Raw genomic sequence first — 20215 nt, forward strand, 5'->3', positions numbered from 1 at the left:
TCTTTTGACTCCATAAGCATGCTTATATCATGCTTTTAATTTGACTGAATTTCTCCCGCATATATTTTACACAGTTGAGTTAGGTGTGTGTGATCTCTGGATGCAGAAATAAACATGACTATGCATATCCCAGGTTCTGCTAATGTCACAAAAATAGCACCTCATTGCCTCTTTTTCTCCATACAAAGTTTAGGGAGAAAAAGGAAATGCTAAAAATCAAGTGTGAAGAGGAAGGTTAAAAACAATATGGACATATGTAGAAGAAATAAAATGAGAAGCAAAAATACCTTATTTGAAATACAAGTCAAAGGCTGGTAGCCTTTTCCCAATAGGCCCTCATGCCTCATTAGTTAGAGAAGTTTTGAGCTGTATCATAGCCACACACAAGTATAGCACCAGTTTATGTAGTTTCCTCTTTCCATATACATACCATAGTCATGATGATGAAGATGAAGACAACGGTAATAACACTGACGGCTAACAGTTTTGGACCCTTACCATAGGCTAGGCACTGTGCTGAAGGCATATCTCATTTAATCTTCACAACAATTCCCTGAGGTAGGCATCAGAAATAAATCCATGCCCAGAGAAGATTAAAAACTTGCCCAAGAGTTGGAGCAACCTGTGTCTGACTGACTCCAGAAAATATGCTACTAGCCATTATACTGCTATAATGCATTCCTAAAAACAATCCAGATACCAAATCTGTGAAAGTCTTAAGTTAAAGAATAAAGTGCTATAGGCACTTTCTATTCTGAGACAGGCAAAAAGGTATTAAAAGTCCAACATTACATCCTCTTTGGCAACATATTTCTTTCAATTAATGCCTGGTCTGTGCTTTTTCTTCAAAACTGAACCAAAAACCAAATGGCATTAAGTCTCTTAAGCATTTGACTAAAGTTAGTTCTTGTTTTCAGTGTGCTGATTTACAGCCTTGTCATAAATACATTCAGCATTTACATTTTTCATCTAATTAAATGCAACTAAAAAGGGAAAAACAAGATACTCAGGTACTACCAGAGACATTGTTCTACAAGGATGGTGACTGCCAAAATCGAACTACTGACTGGCAGTTTGCTGCTATGCAACCATGCAAAAACTGGATGGGTGTTTGATGGGTGGTACACAAACATCCACATTGATTTTGAATTTTTGCCTCTATGTCTAAAGAAAAAAAGTATTGAATATTTCACTGCCCTATTATTTAAAATAGGCAGACACAATATGGTAATAGGTGCATGTGTGCACACACACAGTCACATTCACACACACACAAGTACACCAGAAATTGATATAAAACAGAAATTGTGTAAATGGAATAAAAACTTCTGTTGACTTTCCATCCATAAAAGATTTAAATTCCAGAATGATTAAAAGAGGCTTGAAGCCTTTTTAGGACAATCTAAAATCATCTGGGACATACAAATCCATGCCATAACCACGATCATGCATCACACACACACACACACACACACACACACACGCATACACCCCACAGAGAGAGAATTAAACCTATGGGGGTTTTCCTTCTAGAATCAGTTTCAATGGGTGGATATCACCCATTGAAGGGCTGGGTAGCGGAGTAAAAGAGAATCTTCATTACTTTATTTTTTTTTAACAATAAAATTATATTCATGTATTATTTGAGTAATCCACAAAATGATAAATTAAACACATATAAACAACATGAAAATACAAAATATGGCAGGAGAATGAGATTTGCTTTGTTTTCTGAAAGTCAGCTTTACAACAGTCTTCTGCTCTGGTGTTGCTTGCTGCCATGGATATCTGTGCTCTGTGGTAGGAGGTCTCTGAGGAAAATGCTCTTGAGTCCTCAGAACCATAAAATCAACATAGAAGAGAGACAGGGTGAGGGAAACGGTTATTTGTTCTCTACTATTTATGAAGAATGCACTATGGATGAAAATGTCCTGTTCAAATGCTTGACATCAAATGCTTAGATGAGTTTAGGAAGAGCAAAATGTGACCTTAACCAAAGTTTGGAGACACTGACAAAAAAGCTGTTGGACCTCGTGAAAACAAATCTGTTTTAAATCCCTTGTGATGATAAAGAAAGACTGGGTAATTGAGGGACAGAGGTAAAAAAGGAAGGGGAGGAGGTGGATGGCGTTAATGAGAGGTCATATCTGGTCATACCAGATGGGGTGGCACTAAAGAGAGGTCAAACGGGGGCAGGAAGTGGCGCTAATGAGCAGTCATACCAGGTGGGGTGGTGGTAATGAAAGGTCATACCAGGTGGGGTGGTGGTAATGAGCAGTCATACAGGTGGGGTGGCGGTAATGAAAGGTCATACCAGATGGGGTGGTGGTAATGAGAGGTCATACTAGGTGGGGTGGCGGTAATGAAAGGGCATACCAGTAGTACGGGGAAGAAGCGCAGCATCAGGACACTGCCTATCTCGTTTTTCAGTTTGTGCCATAGGAAAAAAATTAAGAAATATACCTTAAAAATCCAGACTATAAAAGGGAGAGATGGTGTAATGGTAGGAAGATTCATGAAACAACTGTAGATGAAAGTTGAGTCTAAGGTCCTAAAATGAGCAGAAATCAGAGAAAGAGAGAGAAGTAGATCATGAATGCAGAGTTTAAAAATTAGCCAATGATATGCCATGCCAAATATTGACATCCTTACACCGCGGAACCCAGCGGGAGGAGAGGGGAGGAGAGGGGAGGGGAGAGGAGAGGAGAGGCGAGGGGAGGGGAGGGGAGGGGAGAGGAGAGGGAGGGAGGGAGGGGAGGGGAGAGGAGAGGAGAGGCGAGGGGAGGGGAGGGGAGGGGAGAGGAGAGGCGAGGGGAGGGGAGGGGAGGGGAGAGGAGAGGAGAGGCGAGGGGAGGGGAGGGGAGGGGAGAGGAGAGGCGAGGGGAGGGGAGGGGAGGGGAGGGGAGCAGGAGCAGGAGCAGGAGCAGGAGCAGGAGCAGTGGAAGATGGTGCTTTCACACTGGAGTTAACCCAGCAGCCCCAAAGGATGAAACATTGTGAACTCGGAAAAGGGAGGCAGTGTAATGGTAAACTGAGGCATTCTAGAATGCTGGCAGCATTTGCTCTTACAGGTGATGTGTTAACTAAGGTCACTACAGTTGAATCAACATTTGTTCTTTATAATACATTTATATGTAAAAAGTGACAAGAACTGGTTGTGACCTTGTCTTGTCTCTCCATCACTGGCACACAAGAAGGCCCACCTATCACGATTCCTCACCTCGAACTATCTGGCAGTTGCTGCTGGAACTGTAGGCATTACACTGCTGAGTGAAAAATAATTTTCTAAGGGAGTTGTCTTTTGTCCTATAAAAGGACAAAAAATGCTACAACTTGATTTTAAGGGTGAATCTAATTTTGGATAAAGTCACTTTTTCCTTTCCTAAACATTTCTAACAATTTTAACAACAGGTCATTTTTATACATAGTAGATTCTTCATAAATAATCCAGAACCAGTAACCACGTGCAGCCTGCAGGGGTCCAGAATTACTGATTGGATATACCAAGTGTTGACTGAAGCTGCCCTTTCTGAGACAGCCTGTCCTCCTTGGCCTGTGGACCTTTGTGACCTTGCAGTGGGGGTATAGTGAGGGCCTATCTTCTGGAGATGGAAGGACAAGCTTCTAATCCCAGCTCTATCACGTTCCTACTGGGCGACCTGGCAGGTACTCCACCTTTCTGACTTGAGGGGTAAGTGGAGTAATAATGGTGCCTACATCATAGGATTGTTGTAAGGACTGAATGAGAAAACCACTTCCTGCTGTATAGGAGAGCTGACTAAATGCTAGTCCCATTACTATTATTAGCATTCCAGCTATATATGAAGATAATATCTACTTGAACTTTTAGTATTTTTAAAATAAAAATTGTCAATAACAAACAAAAACCTTGTAAACTAGCTACGAATTGATTAGATATTCCCCTTTTAAGCTTAACACACTGGTTTCCTAGAACTATGTACATAAATGGATATGAAATACAAAGAACAGAATAAAATGTATGGTTTTCTTAAAACATTATGATTTTAGCAAATGAATATCTTTAAAATATAGTTTAATACATTATTATTGTTGGTTTCTTTTTAAAAACCACTTATGATTTATATTTTTCTAAATTGTAAAAACTGACTTTAAAAATCATAATGCTTTGTTAATGAAAGTCACAAAAATACATTGTGTAATGTATTCTACAGGATATGCACATTTCTTTAAGAATGCATGGAGTGACTGAAAATAACATGGGGATATGAACCACAGACGGAACATGTACCACAAACAACTCTTGTTGAAATGTAAGTAAGCAGGGATTGTTCTCCATCTAGTGAGCAAATATGAATGTTCTCGTATTTCATATGAACACTTTTCTTTTAGAAACTTCACTTTTTACTTGTATATTTTGTTAATATTCACATAAGTAAATATATACAGGCAGTAAAATTTGGTGTGATAAAAAATGTAGCATATGAATTGTACAAGTTCTTGTTCCATACAAATGTAATAATATCTGTATCAGTTGTCTAAACTGACTGCAGGGTTCTGCTGGGTTGTAGGCCATTTTGAAATAAAGAATTGTGACTTTCTTTCTTTTATTTATTTATTTATTTTTTTGAGACGGAGTCTTACTCTGTCGCCCAGGCTGGAGTGCAATGGCGCAATCTTGGCTCACCGCAACCTCTGCCTCCCGGGTTCAAGCAATTCTCCTGCCTCAGCCTCCTGAGTAGCTGGGATTATAGGCGCCCACCACCACGCCCAGCTAATTTTTGTATTTTTAGTAGAGACGGGGTTTCATCATGTTGGCCAGGCTGGTCTCGAACTCCTGACCTCAGGTGATCCACCTGCCTCGGCCTCCCTAAGTGCTAGGATTACAGGCGTGAGCTACCGCACCCGGCCAGAATTGTGACTTTCTTATAAGTTCTTTCATCTTCAAAAGCACTTTAAAAATTTCAGTTTAACACTGAGGGAAAGTTTATACATGTGATATGAACAATTGAATTCTTTAAATAATATGTTAAAATCATATTTAAGTCTATTTTTGTGATGGTTTTTGGTAATAATGTGGCTAGATGATTTGCCTAATTCCATAATTCATTTGATATAAAGAACCAAAGACAAAAACCAAAACTCCCAACCCAACAGGGCCCCATAGAAAGACATTGATGCCCTACCCACAACACAGCTCCACCAGCCCCCATCTCCAGTTGGAGCACCTGGCGGCCTCCACCTCTGAGCGGGAGCCAGAACAGGTGTGGTGTGCGCCTCACCTGGGCCTGTCTCAAACACATCCTCTGAACTCACAAAACCAGAGTCCCCCACAGCACCAACTCGAACTTTGTATGCTGTTCCTGGCATTAGACCCTTTAACCCAAAGAAGCTCCGAGAACCATTTACAATTTCTTTTCTCCATTCTTCTTTGCCTATGGAAATTTTGCAAAAACAACACATTTGAGTATTTTAAGGGACCAGAAGTCACTTAATGCTTCAAGAAAGGAAAATTCTTTATAAGCTAAAGACAAGATGTAGGATGCTTAGGTTTACCATTTTAGATTATTATAAATGTAGTCATGTCAAACAAATCAATTAAAATGACCTACAGGAAAATATCCTCAAAGAAAAACAGAGTGGGTATCTAGCTTGCTTATTAATTGTATATATTCCCATTGTATTAATTCTCCTCTTTAATACAAAGGAAAGTTCTTTATCTGCACCTTGCCTTATAAAACTGTTGAGTTTCTCTAAAGATGTTTCTCAAAAGAACTGTTATATATTAATTAGCTTAAGTGAACTATGGGAAGAATTGTTTTTTACGATTCACAAGATGAATCTTTTAGTAAACTTAAATGCCTTCCAATGTATCCAATTAATCGATTCAACCTTTCCCAAGTATTGGTTTTTCTAAAGGGATCGTAATTTCTAAAAATATTTACTTGCATGATAAAGGCTTAAACAGAAAGTTGGACTCTGTTCAACATTTTGTCACAAACATTTATTGGCCACCTCATTTGTTCTATGTAAGCACACTGCACTTGGGGGCGGGTACTGGGTTTTTATAAACTGCTGAAAGTGAAAGCTGCCCCATCTCCCAGTAGGTGTGGCCAGGATCTACGAAGAGTGCCTGACTTGAGAATACATCAAACGTTAAAACATAATGAATGCTCTCCCAAAGTATTAATTTTCTGCAGTTTCTTATAAAATTCTCTTGGGCTAGTTAGGGCAAAATGAATACTTTCAAGTCAGTTTGATTTCTGTTACTTCAAGGTCCGATTTGAAAAAAAACCTTTTCTTCTTTCTTACTTGTACTTGCAAATATAATTATTCCTTCTTACTCTTGTTTATGTGTTGTGGGCACAGAACTAGTTTTAAGTACTACAATATGAAAATAACATACGTAATGGAACATATGCCCTCTGTTATTAATAACACAAAAAAGCAATTCCTAGTTGTGCATATAATATGTGGTAGGCTGATGGTTCACTATAATTTTTTTAGATAACTCATTCATTTAATTGGATCAAGTTATTTTTCAAGATGATCCATAGTAAATTCTTAAGAATGTTTTTAATCTTTTAAAATGCATCCCCCAAATTAAAAATCGGGTAATGAAATTGTTTCTTACTGCCTGCTACACCATATTCAACATAAAAGTTCACATGCTCTGGTCCCTCATATTCCCAACTGATATTGGCATAGGTCTCAGCAGCTGCGGCAGTAAGATTGCTGATCCTGGGATTTACTGCTTGAACTAAACATACAATAGAAAAATAAAACAAACAATCATATTGCAGCACCATACACACGAATATAAAATAAGTTTAAATACTCCGAAATTGTGCAAATAGAATTAAATAAGAATTTACTGCTAAAATTTAGGGTTCACTCATGCTTTGTTTTCATTACAGAAAGGTTTTTGTTTCTTAAATTCAGCACTAGGAAATAAATTAATAATCAGAAATAATGACACATAATATTAAAATTTATGAGTTCTATTATATGGGTTCTGAACAATGTTAACTGTTGTCCGTTAGATACAGTCCCAGGAAATGTCACCGTCTTCATTTACTAATGTGTGATGGAGAAGGGGATTGCTGAACAATCCCAGGGACAGACGTCGTCATGGAATGTCAGAGACCCCAAGGTAAAACCCAACACTATGTGGCTACTTTTCAAATCTATTTGTCATCTCAATGCAGGTCTTTAAAAAATCTGTGTTGGTGTGACAGAGAATGCCCCTTTGAACAGTGTTTTTGATCTGTTTTAAAAAACAGACTTCTTTGAGTATCACTGGGGAACTCAGGGACCCCAGGTAAGGAACCCCTGCTTTAGAGAATGATGGATGGTTAGGGTATGTTGGAAGACAAGCTACAAAAGGAATTTCCAGATGTGTTCTATCAGAAGTTAAGAAAGAATAAATAAAAGGAGTAAAAACTATTTCATGTAACATTTCCTAGAGAGCAAGACAATCTTACCTGTTAACTATTTGTTACAAAGCATTTTCTGAAAAATCATAGTGCAACCTAAATAGCTTCTTAAAAATCCAAATTATGGAGACCAGATGATGCTACATGCTTGCTACTGGGTAAAGACAACATCTAAAGTCATTAAAAAATGTTATTTGAATACCCGAGGCAGGCAATTCTATCAGTCCTACCTCAATAGCTTAAACTAAAAATGACACATTTACAGATGTGTTAACTTGGGTAGTTAAAAAAGAAGATCAATTTATTATCTCACATAAAATTTACTAGGATAGTAAATCAGACAGCATCAATGGGTTTAGCAAGACACTAAAATTATATTCTAAGATGTTTATAAAATGTAGAAGCTAAAGACCTTTGTTCAGATAAATGTAATAAAATTACATTTCTTAGAATTAAGAAAAGAAAGATATTAAAGCGGTTAAATAATGCTTTTGACTTCTGAAATACAATTCAACAACACATGCAAATTTTGTATCTCTTTGTGCTAAGCATGGGGAAACAGCAGAGGGCAAAACTGATTACTGAATTATGCAGAGTCCTTCTGTGGACCTAATTAATTTTAGTTTTCTGAGATTTTCTTCTTATAGGAAAAAATAATAGGAATATGATCAATCAATGACAGTAAATATGCACATGTGTAAAACATCGATGGCAACCCAGGAAAAACATAAATTTTCTTAAAAAATTTTGGAATACTGAAACAGGAATTTAATCTTGGAGTAATATGGAAGATGTTCGAGGCAGAACCATAATACTTCTAACACAAGAGCATTTACTAACAGAAGAGCAAAATACTTCTAACAGAAGAGCATTTAGTTTCTTCTTATATTTTACATTGGTTTCTATGGGTGCTCCCTTCTCAGAGTTTCTTCTCTAAACTGTTTATTATTATTATTTTGTTTCTAGTTTTACTGAAATGAAATCAGTATCTCTACGAGTATCGACTCTCCTATGTTCATTGCAGCATTATTCACAGTAGTCAAGACATGAAAACAACCTAAATATCCATTGACAGATGAATGGATAAAGACATTACCATATATATATATATACACATATTTACAGAATGGAATATTATTCTGACTTTTAAAAAAAGGAAATCCTGCCATTTGCAACAACATGGATGAACCCAGAGGATACTATGCTAAATAAAATAATCCAGACACAGAAAGGCAAATATTGCATGATCTCACTTAAATGTGTGTGAAAGGAAAATAAATCTTTGGGCCCCAAAATCACTAAGCTAAAGGGAAAAGTCAATCTGGGAACTGCTTAGGACAAACCTGCCTCCCATTCTTTTCAAAGTCATCCCTCTGCTCACTGAGATAAATGCGTATCTGATTGCCTCCTTCGGAGAGGCTCATCAGAAACTCAAAAAGAATGCAACCGTTTGTCTCTCACCTACCTATGACCTAGAAACTCCCTGCTTCGAGTTGTCCCTCCTTTCCAGACCAAACCAATGTTCATCTCGCATGTGTTGATTGATGTCTCATATCTCCCTAAAGTGTATAAAACCAAACTGTGCTCTGGCCACCTTGGGCACGTGTCTTCAGGGTCTCCTGAGCTATGGGTATGTCATGGGCACATGTTCTCAACCTGGGCAAAATAAACTTTCTAAATTAACTGAAACCTGTCTCAGATTTTTGGGGTTCACATGTGGAATCTAAAAAAGTTATACTTAGAGAAAGAGTGTAGAATAGTGGTTGCCAGGGGCTAGGGGTGGGTTGGGGTTGGGGAAATGGAAGATGTTGGTCAAAGGGTACAAACTTTCAGTTCTAAGATGAACAAGTTCTTGAGATCTAGTGTACAGCATTATATTACTAATTATAGTTAATAATAAAGTATTATACACTGGAAATTTGCATTTAGCTTATTCTTAAAGGTACCCAGAAAAGATACCACAATTTCCTAAGGCATGCTGTTTAGCCACTCTCACCATAGAGAATTCGAACTTTCCTTCCTTTTAATCCCCTTCTCACTCACAGAGCACCTATGTTGTACCATACAAGGGAGCTCTAGTGTCCCCTTTCTCTGGGCTTTCCCAACGGGCTGCTTCTGGTGTGCCTCTCCCAACTGTAAGTCTTCCTCTGTAGATACCGCCAGTGTAGTTACCCACATTTTAGCTGCTGAAACTACAACTCTTATCTAGCCACTTCTCTGTTTAAAACTCTGCCTATAGGCAAATACAAATTCCTTAGCAAAGCATTCGCGGCCGTTCAGAGCTGTTACCATCTGGCCCCGCCCATCTCCAGTCCCATCTCAGGGTCTTCTCTTTTCCACACACTCTCTACAAGTCAGCCTAAGTGGACCGCTTGGTATAACCCAGACATCCGGTATGTTTTCAAACTCCATGTGCTTATGATCCCTACCAAGACTTTACACACTGCAACTCCCTGACTCATCTGCCAAAAATAAAACAAAACAAAAAACTGGGCTTCAAGGCCCAGTTCAATATTATTTTATTTGTGAAGCTTTTCCTGATCCTGCTTGGCAAAATAAATGGTTCACGCTTCTATATTCAGATAACATTTTGCCCCAATTTCTAGTTTAACGTCAATTTATTATTACTCTTTCTATATGTTGGTCTTACCTGCCAGATTTTAAGCATGTCAAGGCCAGGGTTTGTCTTACTGTCTTTATATACAGCTTTTTTTTTTTTTTTTTTTTTTTTGAGACGGAGTCTCACTGTCGCCCAGGCTGGAGTGCAGGGGCAAGATCTTGGCTCACTGCAGGCTCCGCCCCCCGGGGTTCACGCCATTCTCCTGCCTCAGCCTCCCAAGTAGCTGGGACTACAGGCGCCCGCCACCACGCCAGGCTAATTTTTTTGTATTTTTAGTAGAGACGGGGTTTCACTGTGTTAGCCAGGATGGTCTCGATCTCCTGACCTCGTGATCTGCCTGCCTCGGCCTCCCAAAGTGCTGGGATTACAGGCGTGAGCCACCGCGCCCGGCCTATACACAGCTTCTTAAACAAAGGTGGGTGCATTTTATGTGCCAGAGAGACATTCACTGTTGAACTGATTGAACCTTCTATGCTTCTAGATGTCTTATTTTGTTTTCGTATAGGCCAAAAAAGGAATTTTATTTTTTATTTACTGGTTCTTTAGTAAAATAATGTAGTGAGAGTCAGATCACAGAAGGGATTCACCACTAGCTGATCCTCAATGCTCTTCTCTGCTCACTCCTAATTGGTTGACCATAGTAGGCTGCAAGTTAGGTCAAGAATGCAGATTCCTGCCTTGCCAGTTAGTTTATCCCTGTTTCTGTATTCCAACTAATTATCCTATAAAAGTATTTTGATGCTTGGTCCTCAGAGTGCCAGATTACATGCAATGGATATGGCACTGTGGATCATCAGCAATACTGGGAACATAAATCTTTTTGAGCCTGCACATTTTTGGTTCATTTCTATACATGCCTTCACAGTCTACTTCCTAGAATCCAAGACCCTGAAATCATTTATTTATTTATTTATTTATGAAATGGAGTCTCGTTCTGTCGCCCAGGCTGGGGTGCAGTGGTGCAATCTTGGCTCACTGCAGCCTCTGTCTCCTGGGTTAAAACAATTCTCCTGCCTCCGCCTCCCAAGTAGCTAGGACTACAGGTGTGTTACCACCATGCCTGGCTAATTTTGGTATTTTTAGTAGAGATGGGGTTTCACCATGTTGGCCAGGCTGGTCTCGAATTCCTGACCTCAAGTGATCTGCCTGCCTCAGCCTCCCAAAGTGCTGGGATTACAAGCATGAGCCACCACACCCAGCCTCATTTAAAGAGACGTAGAAATTGAAAAATATGCCAATCAACTATAATTCCTACACAAATATTGAGAGCTTTAATCCAACAAAGAAAAGGACAAAAATAAATGACTCAAAGGTCTTGAGTATTTAATTATATTGCGGAGAATGGTAAGAAGAAGGGTTAGTATGGCATCATATAGTTAATTGAATTATCCTGGGTTTTCCTTCAGGTTTATAATCCTTTTGTAATTATACATTTGAAAACTTAGGTTTCATTAACATCTCTTAAAATCTGCAAGAAAATTTAAAAATGTAAACTCAGATACATTTCTTTTCCCCTCTTTGACCAGAAATGAATTAAAACCACTTTTCATGAAATCATAATTCATAATAAAATCATATTAGATGTTGATGCTTCTTTTTGTTTGTTTGTTTTTTGAGATGGAGTTTCGCTCTTGTTGTCCAGGCTGGAGTGCAATGGTGCAATCTCAGCTCACTGCAACCTCTACCTCCTGAGTTCAAACAATTTTCCTGCCTCAGCCTCCTGAGTAGCTGGGATTACAGGCTCCCGCCAATACGCCCAGCTAATTTTTGTATTTTTAGTAGAGATGGGGTTTCATCATGTTGGCCAGGCTGGTCTTGAACTCCTGACCTCAGGTGATCTGCCCGCCTCAGCCTCCCAAACTGTTGGGATTACAGGTGTGAGCCACCACGCCCGGCCATGTTGATGCATCTATACCTAAGGATATCACGTTTCCTCTCTATTCATCTCTTATTTATTCCCTTTTGTCCTGATTTAAATAAAAATTTAAAAGATACATTTAAAACATTAAAATTTGGAAGGATAGCGGAGAACTTTAATTTTTCTCCTGTCACAGAGCAGTTAAACTCCACATGGAGAAGGGAAATAGAGAAGAGGATAGAATTCATTTTCAGATTGAAAAAAAGAAGTATTTTTAAGGAAGGAAGAAAACCCAGGATCACAAATTATGCTTGAGCAGTTTAAAGTCTTACTAGCAAAATATCCTCTTATGTAAGCCATACTTAACTACTGCTATACTATTAAAATAAACCATATTAAAATTAAGGTCAGGGTTAGCTTTATTTCCCCCTTATTTAAACACTATTCTTTTCTTATCTGAGATCCATCAGATTTTAATACTGGGAGCTTAATGAACTTTCAGGCACTCCATTTTTGCTTGTCTCTCTAATCATAAGTAGCTCACAATTCAAATTAGTAACATCAAATGGTAAAACCAAAACTCTTTAAATATAGATTTTAGTTTTAATTTATTAAAAACAGAGGGGTGATGTTTTTCCAGTGGAGTACCTATCTACTTCTAACGTGACAAGTCCATTGAGAATTCAGACTTGCTTCACAGACAGCCCTGCTGAAGCACAATTTCGCTGCTATCAGCTCTAGGCACAGCCACAGTGGCATGTCCACTGCGTAGGAAACAAGGCCAGGCTTTTAGTGAAATGCTCCAATTGAAGTTATACAGCAGTATATTATTGTAAAACAACTAATGATTTTAATTGATATCTAATTATCATAGGAAGGAAGTATACAGCTAAACAGAAGTAAGTTTACATCATTCTATGATATAGAAATTTTGAATTTTTACAGCTTCGTCCTTTCAAGTCTAAAAATACAAATATAATACTCTTAAGATTACTGAAAATGGCTTAATTCTTATTCAATAACTCCAAAATCTATCAGATTGATATTTTGTAATTTACCAAAGCTCTGAATATAAGCAAATTTCTAAGCAAATAGAATAAATCTATCAAGTCTAAGCTCAAAAGAGTTGAATAACATAGGGCAAAGCACATTTTTCTCTTGGTCTTCCTTTTCTTCATTCCTGTTTACACTCACCTGATGTGCGAAAGCCCAGGAAAACCCGACCATGGGCATGCCACGTGAAAACAGTGCCCAGTGGCAGGTGCTCCACTGCTCTCTAAAAAGCTGACTGGTCAACCAGCAGCCAGGGGTCAAAGACTGGGGCATCTTTGGCATTGCCACTAATAGAAGACATATTACAACCTATTCAAGCACCATTCTCCCAACAAATCTTTCTGACCCAGAGAGCTGTCAGAAATAAAGGAGAACAAAATCCACTGTGGATTGCTGGCTATTACTCAGGAGGAAGAGACTTAGGCAGTTGGGTGAAGACAGGATGGGATAACACATTTGAGAAGAGCATATGGGTCACCTGGAAGACTCACTTGTAGGGGACCCTAAGCTCGGGGAGACTTACTCCCCAACCAGTTGGAGGGCATTGCTATGCTGTAATTCCAAATGGACGGTTTTGTGCAATGGCAGCCGAGTGTACACTGTGTCTACAAGGAGAGCAGCTAAATCAGAATAGAACAGGAAGCTTGGTTGATCTGATTTCTACCAGGCTGTTTTCATCACAGGGCTAATATTTCTGAACCCCAAATAATGTGGCATGGCCATATAGAGGATCTGTGACAAATCCACAGTTTTGGTCCTGTCTGATCCAGCCAAATCATAGTATTAGAAGCTAAGATTAGGATTTGTACCAGGGATAAGTCTTGAGAAAAAATTTTTGGAGAATTCAATATGTGGCTTTCTACTTGTAAAGAAAGGACTAGAAATTAATTTTAAAGCCAAGATTGGATGAGATCTTCTCTTCTTTTTGTGGTTCAAAGCATATTTTCTCTGTTTTACCCATGCTGCACTTCCCCATGTTTCACATTGCAAATTTCAAACATGTATAAAGTCATGCAGATGAATTATTTTACCTTTGCCTGCACCTACATCAGGTGGAAGAATACCAGCTTTAATGAAGGGAAACAGAAATAGGACACTATATAGTTAGATGTAACACACCCATGAGCATGTATAGCGATACAAAAACACTTATTAAAATGCTAAAGCATGCAAGAAGAATGAAGTGTACCACATCAGGTATAGGGGACAAAGATATGTTGGTGTCCCCAAACTTATCCAGTATTCAAATCCAGTACCAAAATCTTATCAGGAGACCCAGTTTTAATACCCGGTATTCAAACACATTACTTAAGGTGCTTTATTCATACTTGTTTATTATGTAATTTCAAACCAATTTTTGGATAGAAATTGTCAATTTTTTATGCTATCAATGATAGTCAAATGGATAATCCTTAAGCAACTCTACAATTTAGGGACATGCAAAACCAGAAAATCTTTTATAATATTTTTGATAATTTTCATTGAATCTCAAGATTTCAGAATAACTTTTTAAAGTATGAAAAGAAGTGTTAATTCCTTTTCTAAATACCATAATGGGCTATTTTGCTTTCTTTGTACATACCACAATGTAAAATCTTTTGCTCAAACACAAAATAAATGCACTCTTTAATAACTGTTTCGATTTCCTTGCTAGAAAATGTAAATCGATATGTGAACTAGAAAATTATTTCCAGTAAATCAGGACCAGAACTCGAATTACATATATTTGTGTGTATATAGGTGTGTATGTCTGTGTATGCATATATGTATTATATGTATGTGTACATATATATGTTTGTGCATGAATATATATAATATATAAAGTTGTAAACAGGAAACAACATTCCCCTGAACTTCAAATTCAAGTGTGGCAAATATTATGCTTACTCACTCCCACTCTAAGATTCTAATATAAATTTTAAAAAGTTTCACATGGAGTTGAAAAATATCACAGTTAGTCCAATATGAACTAAATAGCTGATTATATATCAGAATGAGAAATTATAAATAAGTGTTTGTGTTAATCAGGTAAGACAGACATTCCATAGCAAGAAGGAAAAAGAAAGCATAAACTTATTTTTATTTCATGATGCTTATATGGATTTTATACATACCCATCTTACCTTCATCCACAGTTGTTACTGCTTCCTCTGTAATTTGACTTCCTGATCCTGCTGATGTTTGTGCATAGAAATAAAACTTATATCGAGTGCTGAAATTTAAATTTTTTAAAGTCCACCGTGTCTTGTTGGCAGGAATTTTCAAATCTACCAGAGGGCCTAATTCATGTGTGCTGTTAACTGTCAATAAGAAATAACGAACAAGTGCATTCTCCATTAATTGCTATAGGAATACTATTATAAATAAATACGTCAACTAAAAATGTTCAACCTGGCTTACATTGACTTTTATAATCCCACTCACTCTTTGCCCAGCATAACTAAGTGATAACCTTTTAACAGCTCCTATGCTATGTTCTATCATATCATATCATCATATCATATCACAAGGGGAAATATATTCTCTATTGGCTAATAAACTAGAAGAATTTTGTGGTTGAATCACAATAGAATTTTTTCCCCTGTGTTCCTGCAGGTGGAGTCGTATTGTTAAATAACCCCAAACATTTTTCTTCAGAGGCCTTTTGCCAAAGGAACTATTTTCTATTTATAGAAAATGCGTATCTGATTTAATGACAGGACTCACCTAACCCCACCCCTAAAGGTCTGTATTATTCTACAGATTACTTAATTTTTAATAACATAGACATCATTTTTCTTTAAAAAGTTAGATTTGAAGGTATGTGTATACATTCTACATATATAAAGAAAAACTAGCTTGTATTTTCCGATAACAGTTAAGTATTTTTAAAACTGTATTTCTAACAGAAAGTTAAACACCACATGTTCTCACTCATAGGTGAAAGCTTAAAAAAGTTCATGTCACAAAAGTAAAAAGTAGAACACAGGATCCCAGAAATAAAGGAAGGACAGGGGGAAGGTGAGATAGGGAGAGATCAGTTAAAGAATAGAAAATGGGCCGGGTGCAGTGGCTCACGCCTGTAATCCCAGCACTTTGGGAGGCCGAGGCAGGTGGATCACAAGGTCAGGAGATTGAGACCATCGTGGCTAACACGGTGAAACCCTGTCTCTACTAAAAATACAAAAAATTAGCCGGGCGTGGTGGTGTGCGCCTGTAGTCCCAGTTACTTGGGAGGCTGAGGCAGGAGAATGGCATGAACTGGGAGGTGGAGCTTGCAGTGAGCCAAGATTGCACCACTGCACTCCAGCCTGGGCGGCAGTGCAAGACTCTGTCTCAAAAAAAAAATATATATCTATATATATATATAGATATAGATAGATAGATAGCTAGATATATAAGGGATACAAAATGATGGCAAGATACAAAGACTAAGTTCTGGTGTTCCATACACAGCTAAAGGGAGGATATTAAATGTTTCCAGCACAAATAAATGATAAATATTTGAGAAGATGAATATGTGAATTCCCCTGATCTGATCACTATATATATTGAAACATCACTATGTACCCCATGAGGAGGTACAATTATTTGTCAGTTAAAATAAATAAAATAAAAAAACCATATTTCCCCTTCTCTTCATCTCAACAGCTTACTTGGCTGATACTTTAAGGTGTACTCTGTCAAAATGCCATTCGGGTGGCTTGGTGGATCCCATTCCAAAGTGAGAGAGTCGAGTGTTGGATTCACAATCTTCAAAGATGAGGGAGCACTGGGGACTTACAGTGAGAACTTACAGTCAACACAAAGATTTCTGAATATTTCAACATGTATTAAATTGACATTTCACCATGCTCACACGATTCAAGGTTTTGAGTTTCAGTAACTCATTCCTGATTCAGCTGAAAATACATTAGTAAAAACCTGTGACAGGCACCCATTTAGTTATTCTCTTCCTTTTTCTCTCTTGTCATTTACATTTATATTCAATAAAACCATCTTCTCAAAACACATAATGACTTTGCCTTTAGATGGACTCAAACCTAATATTTTAAAAAGAGGCAGTACTTATTTGACCCATGAATGCTGTCTTAATAGAAGCAAACTAGCTACCAGGTGAAACTATTCTAACCAGATCTGTGAGTGGAAGCAGCTGTGTTCTGGACCATTAAGGACTGCTTTCTCCAACAAACCAGGTGTCTCCAAACAGTCAGAATGCCCTGCCTGGTGGGCTTTGGGCCAGCACACCCAGGTGCAGAGACGTTCTTATCCTGAGAGCTGACAGCTGCCCAGGATCTGGTGGTGAATGGACAAAAGCCCAACCTTGGCACACCCCTGGCCCTGGGGAAGGCCCGAGGGGTCTCAGGTTCTCTGTGGCAGAGGCTGGCAAATCACCAGAGGAAACATGTCTGCTCATCTTTTATTCACTTCCTCATGTGGATGATGGCGTGTGGCAGCTCTCTCTCGCAATGGTTAACTCCCCTACCACTGCCCCTGGAAACTAACTAATGGAACCACTCTCCCTATTGTCACTCTAGCCAAAAACCAGCGAGTCAACCTGAGCTTCCCTATGTGCCTCATTTCCACCATCTCCTCAGACACTAACTCCACTCCCTTAATCTAAACCATATCCATTTCTTCCTATCCCCATCTTCTTTGCCATTTCCCTGCTTTAGGCCCTTAGATGTCTTCGTCTGGTCCTAAAACCATGCCTGGCACATAGGTCTAGGCTTCTAAGCTTCCCCAACCCAGTAAATGGTTCTTTACTTTAGGGGATCACAGGGCCTTTTGAGAATCTGATGACAGCCATAAACACTCCCTGGAAAAATATACACATATCTTGCATACAATTTCAGGAAGCTCATGGAGCTCGTGAAACCCATTCATTGACTCCCTAAGGGACTACAGTCCCCAGGTTAACAGGCTTTGGCCTGCAGGATGGTCCACAGCACCCAAGACCATCCATGATATGGGCCTTCCCTAGCTGATCTTCCTCCCTTTTCTCACCAGTTCTGGCCATGAAACTTGCAGTTTTTTGAAGGAGCCAGGCTATTTCATACCTTTGTTTCTTCAGACGTACTTCTTCCTCTCTTCTTTATCCTTCAATCCTCTGATTATCTCCTCTATGACACCTTTCCTTGAATCATCTAAAGAACCAGTGTGAGGCCTCACTTGTGAAAACATCAAGTAGGAAGAGCCCTGACTCTCTAAGGGACAGTGAGATTGAGGACAGAAACTTATAATGAGATGGGAGCTGGGACACAGGGTGATTCTCAGAGGCTGCTGGGCAGCTGCCTGCATCATGAATCTTTCAATTAGCAGCCAGGGTAGGGTGCATCTTCTGTGAACTTCTTTTATCAAAAAGCTAAGCAAGCTACAGAAGCTATCTGGCCATTGTCATACCAAATTTAAAATAGGTAAAGCCCATTTTATTGCCTTTTCAAATCCTCATCCTTTTTACTACATGGGCCCCTCTCTCCCTCAACCAAAAGGCTCCCTTGTCCCTGTGTCCAAATTCCTTCTCCCCGACTCCTGGATCAATATATATTTGGTCCTTCCTTATTCCCTCCCTTGCAGTTGCCCATAGCTGCAATGACTTTTCCCTCTTCTTCCCAATCCACTTGGTCAAGACTTGCAACCTTCTAACTCAGTTCAACTTTCTAATACATTAGAAAAGTGCACTAAGAAAGAAGCTATAGAAGTAAACTATAACTTATAGAAATATTTTCCTTTCCAGGTGTTTTCGGTTGGTTATCTAATTTGGTTCTCATGCTTTTCAGATGAGGCTACTGACACTCAGAGAGGTTATGGAACCTCTTTCAGGTCAGAAAGTTAATGATCCAAATAAATGTCAAAGTAAAAGTTTCGGACACTGTGTGTGGAGAAAAATTTTAAGTCAAGGGAGAGGGCATTTCAGAGCAGCATTTTGGGTTCTGAAGCCTTCTATGTACACTTAGGCCACATATGATCTGACATTTTGGTAGCTTTGTGTGTGCTGTATTCATCTATGGAAATTTCAATCACATTTGGCTTCCAGAATATACTTTGATCAGTAGCCCTTCTGTCAGGCAAAACCTCTCAGGCCATGCCATGTGTTCCCGAGATCTTAGAGACACATCCATTCCATACCTCCTTCTGGAGTATTAAAGACTCTGTCAGGGCTGGCTGGGCCCTCCCCTTTCCCATTGACCACTCGGACGTTCAGTGTGTAGTGGCTAAAGGGCTCTAGCCCCGGCAACATGCCATGAGTCTTGCTGCCTTGGAAGGTGAGGATCTTTTTCTCAATGTGACGTCTGTTTCTTTTAGATGAACTCTGTGTCTTCCAATAGTAAATCTGAAACAGCAAGAACGAAAGTCAGGAATGCACAAAGGAGCAAACAAGATTCCTTATGCTCACAAAATTGAAATTGTTGTTTTTCCAGAAAATTCCCTTGGTATATTTTAGAAGAAAATTACTAGCAAAACTGATGGATATTGATTCTGAGGCAAGAGGAATAGAAGCCCATAAATAATAAGGGAAATTAAATTACAGCCACATGACAAAGCTGGGCTACACTATTTTGTCATAGGAGTCTAAGGAAAATGAAAACAGCACGAGACCCATATGGTTTTCTCTAGAACATGAGGCAAATGGAGGACAATAGGATTTAAGTCTTTTACTTGTACAAAATATTCTAAAAATAAAAAATACTGCCCAATGTTTACATATTTTTCCAGAATTAATACATGTTCATGTATAATCTATCATTTAGTTTAATCCTAAACACCACAGTGAGGCTTTTATTACTGTTATTCATATGGTGCAGATGATCACGTGGGCTACTAATTGACCTTCACAGTCACAGAGGTATCAAGAGCCACAGGGGATCCTCCACTGAAAGTCTAGAATTTTTCCACTAAATCAAACTGTATCACTTAGTTTAAAATACTTTTTTTTGTATTCGATTGCAGGTACAGGTTTTGGAGAGATGGATAAGAAAGTATTGATTAATTCTGGTCACAAATCCAGAATTGTTGTTTACTAAGTCCTCTTAAATTCTTAGGAATTTAAAGGCATTTTCAGGAGAAGTCAACATTTATATGGAATCTGGCAATGCCACGGGGAAAAAAAGTTGAACGTGATGTAGTACAAAAAGTGACCTCTAGGGGTCAGGCTTAACAAATCAAAGTAGTGACTGTATGCTTGGCTGCCTATCAGTAAAAAATCTCTATGAAATCAGTGCCTCTCAAGAAAAAAGATAATGGATATCTATCTTTCAGTACTTCTCAAGAACAAAGATAATGGATATT

At 38.5% G+C, this 20215-nt stretch overlaps 1 protein-coding gene across 47 annotated transcripts in view; it reads right to left on the reverse strand.

Moving 5' to 3' along the window:
- The window catches only part of NRCAM (neuronal cell adhesion molecule), a 314145-nt gene that overhangs the window by 14229 nt on the left and 279701 nt on the right, over positions 1 to 20215 (reverse strand). For 12 of the 47 annotated variants that reach the window (XM_030826445.1, XM_030826430.1, XM_030826437.1 and 9 more), the window contains 6 exons: positions 19055 to 19259; positions 16582 to 16704; positions 15061 to 15246; positions 13978 to 14013; positions 6614 to 6739; positions 5262 to 5414 (listed from right to left, as the gene is read on the reverse strand). In XM_030826445.1, coding sequence (XP_030682305.1) covers positions 5262 to 5414; positions 6614 to 6739; positions 13978 to 14013; positions 15061 to 15246; positions 16582 to 16704; positions 19055 to 19259 — 829 coding nt within the window. The remainder of the gene's footprint in view (positions 1 to 5261; positions 5415 to 6613; positions 6740 to 13977; positions 14014 to 15060; positions 15247 to 16581; positions 16705 to 19054; positions 19260 to 20215) is intronic. The other 35 variants (XM_030826471.1, XM_003268128.3, XM_030826468.1 and 32 more) reach the window with 6 other exon arrangements.

Source organism: Nomascus leucogenys, chromosome 13 (genome assembly GCF_006542625.1).
Source record: "Nomascus leucogenys isolate Asia chromosome 13, Asia_NLE_v1, whole genome shotgun sequence".
Lineage (NCBI taxonomy): Eukaryota > Metazoa > Chordata > Mammalia > Primates > Hylobatidae > Nomascus > Nomascus leucogenys.